This window comes from Syngnathoides biaculeatus, chromosome 2 (genome assembly GCF_019802595.1).
Source record: "Syngnathoides biaculeatus isolate LvHL_M chromosome 2, ASM1980259v1, whole genome shotgun sequence".
NCBI lineage: Eukaryota > Metazoa > Chordata > Actinopteri > Syngnathiformes > Syngnathidae > Syngnathoides > Syngnathoides biaculeatus.
This window is the reverse complement of record NC_084641.1, coordinates 9,017,144-9,023,272: the sequence shown is the minus strand read 5'-3', so window position 1 is coordinate 9,023,272 and position 6,129 is coordinate 9,017,144. Positions and strand designations below refer to the sequence as shown.

Below are 6,129 nucleotides of genomic sequence, written 5' to 3'. Positions count from 1 at the left end.
TCCAACAATGCGCCATTCAGGAAATGACCCCACCCCCCACAACGTTTGTGCTTGGGTGAGGTATTAAAAACTGACATTTGTATTTACACAACTGCCTTAATTGTCCTATTGAAGTTGCAGGTCCAACAGCGGCCTCCACATTGCAGTAAATACAGCTGCATAATCTATTGTGATTCAATCGTGGAGCTAGATTAAAGCCCTAATTTGAAATGTTTTATATGAATATGTCTCTGACAGTAATAATTACACCCTGGCATTTTCATGATCTTGGCCTGTTTCTGTTCTTTCGCAACAAAAGAACACTTGGAAATAATTCAAATTTGTATGACTACAATGTGCATTAGTAGAATAACAACTTTTATTGCAATAATACGCTACAAAACCACTGGAAAAAAAAACAATACTCTGAAATATAGAACTGTTACGATGAGTACACTGTAACGTTCATAAATAGGAATAGCTGCTATTTAGCTATGAAATATTATATAGTTTGCAGTGGTACTGTCACGTCACCCTGCGTCAGGAGAGCCACTGAAGAAACTGGAACAGTGTGTACCAAAAACATATCGACAGTTGGTGCTTTCATTCTGTCGTCATCGGGATGAGCCAACGCACTCCTAACGTGGGCCGCCAGAATTCCTGCTGATCGGCTCGCTTAATCCATCCAGATGCAAAACATACTCAGAGCATTCTCATGTACAACAATATGCTACTATAACTGGCAAATGTATTTACACCCTAACCGGATCGGTAGCACTGTGAACAATGGTTTCCAACCCTGTTGTGCCAGAATTGTCATACTGTACATTTATTTGAGACTGCTGTCCTCTGCTGGCTAGCCGTAGCAGGAACTCATGAGCCGATGACGCATCAAGATTCCCACAGTAGGAGGGGGTTCGATTCAACCATCTACTACTGTATCTGTAATGGTTTAGCACTGACCAGAGTAATTTGATTGCAGTTGCTTTTGGAGCTCAGCTTTCCGTCTCTCCATATGGTAGAGGTCTCTGGACAATTGCCTGCATAAATCAGGGAGAGCTGTTTCTCCAAAGACAATATGTAACATGTAGCTTTTCATTATGGCATTACATACTGTACTTCTGGGTGGCAGATGAGAGAGCTTTCACCAAAGGTTGCATTCGTAATCTAACCATTGCTTGTCATTTAACCAAGACAGAGCAAATGAGAAAATCAGCTAAATGGTGATTCTCATAGTTCCAATGTGTAATGCGTCAGTTGAAAACAAGTTCACACGAGTCCGCAAACCTCAGAATCCGTTTTTATATGCCCCTGAACAAATGTACCCAAATCGCAGTTCAGGGGACACACCCTCGTTGCGCAACTACAGCCAGCTGGTCACAGACTGGTCTGCCAAATTGGCAAAGATGTGGCGCGAGCTTTCCGCTTGCTCAAAAATCAAGATACAGCAGTTTTTGCGCTGTAACCACTGTCTACAAAGACTGTCTACATAGAGCCCAACAGTTCAGGTAAGTGGAACTCAATCACTTTTCTGACACCCGGAGGTTTCCTACCACCTACTGTTAATAAGCAATTATCTTTACCTGTGGACAGCCTGGGCTTTTCCAATTTGACAGTGAAGGTCCTTGCTAATGGTTTCAAAGTGCTTGTTTTGGCCCTAAGAAAATACAAATAGGACATTAAGCACATCAAGTGGCCTAGAGGGTTTCTTTTGCCATACCTCAATGTCTTTCTTTATCTGGGCATGGGTTTCCAACACTTTTTGCTTATTTTCCTTCATCTGCACTATATTTTTCCTCATTACTCCAACCTCCATGGTCAGAGCATTAATCTCTCCCTGTTGACAAAATACGTGGTGGAATAACTTTGTGGAACTAACATGCAGGTCAAAACTAGATGCAGAAATTCAGTGGCTTGAGTGAGTTTAATTTGTTCCCGGACTATGCTCCTAACTCAAAACACTGATATCTGAAATCATCTTTGCTTACTGAAGTCAATAATACATAATGCAGACAACCAACTGAGTAAGCTGTGGTAATATAAGCCATTTTTCACAAAACTTCAAGTATATATGCCTGTGAGTATGTTTATCCATGTGTTGTTCCAACATATATGTTCAAATATCAATTGTTAAGTGTTTTAATAACGCTGTCACTGATGCTATATGTTAGTCCGTCTTTGGCAGGCACTCTGCATTGTTTTTTAATACCGAGTGCAACAGACTGTCGTAATGCAAAGCTGCATGGCTGTTGTAAATACACAATATATAATTATTTTTATTTTAAATTTACATTGACAGAAAACCTCAGCGAGGAGTGGAAATAAAATGCTTGAAACCTGTTTTTTGAGGACTATTTTACGGCAACTGACAAACTGCTGTTTATTGTGAGTTGAAGTGAGTTCACTGTCTACAGCTCATAGCTTTTGTTCTGAAGTCAAATATAGTCTATATAGTCCAAATATTGCCTTGTATCTCGAAAAACTTGTACATCAGCTCTCATGTATGTATCGCAAAGCACCACAGTATTAACAAATTTACCTTTGCCATCTGAACTTTGTTTCCATTCGGATTCTTTAGATCCTCCTTCAGTTCTTCCTTGGCCATTCTCAGTTTCTGGACAAGTGCTCTCTTATCCTGCATGCAGATGTCAGTCTGGCCTACTGCATGCATAATGGCCTGTCTGTGGCCCTCCATCTTTCTTCGATAAAGGTCAAATTGGGCCTGTGCCATGGAGGCCTTCTCCTCCTCCTCAAATATTTGTTCCAGGAGTTTTGTCTTCTCTGCTGTGATGGAGGCACAGTAGTCACGCCCGGCTTGCATTTGTTGCTCTAAATGTATCATGTCATCCTCCAGGATGAAGAGGTCTCTCATTTTATGTCTCAGTTTCTTTTCAGCCTCATCGCAGTTCTTCTGAACATCTGATAGCGTCACCTGGCAAAGGTGTTCAGCATTTGAGAACACGTTTATTTTTTCACACACAACAAATAACATAACATGCAGTACAACGTGCACTAAATTGTCAAAGGTATTTACTCACCTGCCTTGACTCATGTGATTAGTGATATCCCATTGTAAATCCATGTGGTTTACTGTGATGTTGATCTACCCTTTGCTGCTATAAAAGTTTCAACTCGTGTGGGAGGGCTTTCAACAAGTATTTGGTATTTTTTGCCCATTCTTCCAGGAGCATATTTGTGAGGTCACACATTGATGTTGGATAAAAACGGCCTGGCTAACTATCCATGCGAAAGTTTGACGTGAATGAACTTCACAGGCCTGCACAATTGACCCCTCCGTGCAGGGCACTTAACCACGCCTCCTGCAGTTACGTCACCCCACGTGTGCTAACCTCAGACAAACAATTAGTAAAAATGGCGGCTCAGGAAGAAAAGACTAGAGCGAAATTGTCCGATTTACCAGCTGATTTCTCACTCGCATTCTTAGCGAATAGTGAAATATCGTTGAAAAGCAGACAGCAGGGTTCAAGTATTTCAGCGAGGGGCATTTCAATGGTATTTACATGCATATCGACGGAGAAACCATTGATATTAGCGCGAGATCTTTCCGGAGTCAGAGGAAGACCGAGAAGCCACATAATATAATATATTATAACCCAAAGACGAATTCGTCATTGAGTTTCCTATTTTCGTGTTACCTATCACACTTGTGTGCAGAATCTGTATGTGTATCTGTATAGCCGTTTGTGAACCGCCGTATGAAGGAAAAGAAGAAGGCGAGGCTTGATTTACGAGTTGTTTCTCTCGTTTTCTTTGTGTAACGTCACGCGCTCCCCTCAATAATTATTCTTGAATTAGTGCCGAACCTACGTAAGTCCCGACCGAGTACGACAATCACTACTTTAGTGTCCTCAAACATCCTTCCTTCAGTCTTGGTGTCTCGGTGCACGTCGAAGGCTTTTAGGACTCGCTAGTCCGGTTTAGCTTAGCTCGGGAGACGCCGAACAGAGACACGTTTGTGCAGTCAGATCATCGCAAAATATCGCTCAACACAGATCAAGTGTGTCAATCATTCACATGAAGCTATGTTATGCAAGCGAAGAACTGCTAATTCATTTATATGAGACATGTATTGAAAATCAAATATAGGGCATACCTTCGTGCAAACAAAGTTCGGTTTAGCTAAGCTCGGGAGCGCCGAACAGAGACACGTTTGTGCAGTCAGATCATCGCAAAATATCACTCAACACAGATCAAGTGTGTCAATCATTCACACATAGCTGTTATGCAAGCGAAGAACTGCTAACTCATTTATATGAGACATGTATTGAAAATCAAATATAGGGCTTACCTTCGTGCAAACATATCTGTTCCGGTTGATGGATTCAGTTGATCATGCGGTCTTCCACAAAGTTTGATCCATCGAAGACATTTTTCGCACTGGGTCTTCGGTTTTGGAAAGGGTACGAATTGAACTCCACCAACTAGCCTTTCAGGATACCTGTCGTCACTATTACAAAGTCCGTGACTACACCTCTTAACCATATCTATTGTTAAAGAACACAAGTATGCGATAAAACGCTAACAAAAGCTATACTGGACCATGCAACGTTGTCTGAGGGAACGGCGGGTGCAAAAAAAGGGGGGTGGTTTATGCAGATCTCTGGCCTCTGATTGGTCAGCGACGCGGATGACGCAATTTCTACGGAGGGGTCAATTGTGACTTCAACCCTATAGAACACTTTTGGAAGAACTAGAGCGGAGACTGAGACTCAAGCCTCCTCGAGCAACATCAGTGCGGAAATTCACAAATGTGCTTCTGGAAAAATGGTCATAAATTCCCATAAACCTCACCAGAAAAGTTCAAGCTGTTTTAACGGCAGTCATAATGTAATAATGTAATATTAATGTAATTTCAAACTCTCTGGACTATGAATGGGATGTCACCTAAGTTATCGAAGTCAAGCAAATACTTTTGCCATCATATTGTATGTAACATCGTACAATGACCATACATCAACATAGCATATTGTACATATGTTAAAAAAAAAATCTATGTTTCAAAAATTGTTAAAAATCTAAACTTGTGTATTTTTGCTTCTAACTGAATTGATACAGGAGCATTTAAATCAATAGTGAATCTAACCAGATTGCAACCTAAAGTATTACCGTAATATCGAATTATGTTATTATTAACAATGCCCAGCCCTACAGCAAACAATGTATTGATGAACATAACACATATATGGCTTTTCATGTCCTCGAACCGATCTCTTGGAAATGAAGGTGAACCTGGAGAGCGCTGAGTGTCTTCTGCTCTTTCTGCAGTGTTTCTGTCGCAATGTTGTCACGTTGGCTAATGTCTTCCAAGGCTTTCCCAACTAATGACGGATTCTGGCCTTCTGAAGTTGAGATGAGAACAAACTATTAACGTCTTCGCCAGCTTAATCATATACCTGTTGATAAAAGGTTCAGCCAGAATATCGAATTTGGCTAAATTGCCTTGAGATTTGAGGATAAAAACTGTTAAAAGCACGCTAATGAGGTTAGCACCGAAAAATAACTTTTAAATGTAGTAATGAGCAGTATATTAAGTACTGATTGAATTTGAGCGATAAGAGGGTTAAATTTGTCAATTTATCACCTACCTGTACAAGTAGGGGAATTAAACATTATTACATTTCGAGTGACAATATGGCCGCACTAAAACTACAAATCCCAGAGTCACCAGCAGAATAACCGCACAACGCGTCCGCCATTTTGCAAACAATCCGTGTTATACGACCGTCACGTGACCAAACCCGAAAGTTAGGTTACGTCCCTCCACTCTTACGACTACTGCAGGGTCTTGACATGACGGTTTCTAGCCGAAATTTCTAATTTTTTTTTTTTATCGCTGGCGTCTTCGGACCGAAGACTAACACAATGTCGTCAAAACAAACAAAATACCAGAAGCGAGAAAATCCCAACAGTGACTTCTGCTGCGTCCCACAATGCTCCATGTCGGGGAAATTCAACACCGCCGTAACTGTCCACCACTTTCCAAAAAATGAAAACTTGAGAGAAATATGGACACGTCATGTGAGACGTGAAAATTTAGTCATTAAGAGGACAACAACAGTCTGCTGGAGGCATTTCTTGTCCACGGACGTCATCCAGGGTGGGAGACGGCGTTTAAAGGAGTGTGCTGTC

General features: G+C 41.2%; 1 protein-coding gene across 4 annotated transcripts; it reads right to left on the bottom strand.

Moving 5' to 3' along the window:
* Nucleotides 1–349: 349 nt before the first annotated feature.
* LOC133506796 (uncharacterized) lies at nucleotides 350–6,024 on the bottom strand. Of its 4 annotated transcripts, none has more exons than XM_061831252.1 (6): nucleotides 5,586–6,024; nucleotides 5,230–5,339; nucleotides 2,519–2,911; nucleotides 1,700–1,816; nucleotides 1,563–1,636; nucleotides 350–1,019 (listed from the first exon to the last, which is right to left on the bottom strand). In XM_061831252.1, the coding sequence occupies exons 1-6, from the start codon at nucleotides 5,608–5,610 to the stop codon at nucleotides 932–934; spliced, it is 807 nt and encodes a 268-aa protein (XP_061687236.1). In that variant the 5' UTR covers nucleotides 5,611–6,024; the 3' UTR covers nucleotides 350–931. The 4 variants fall into 4 exon arrangements, with proteins under 4 accessions (XP_061687236.1, XP_061687237.1, XP_061687239.1 ...); XM_061831253.1 differs by having other exon boundaries at nucleotides 5,230–5,336; XM_061831255.1 differs by lacking the exon at nucleotides 1,700–1,816.
* Between the last annotated feature and the right edge of the window lie 105 nt (nucleotides 6,025–6,129).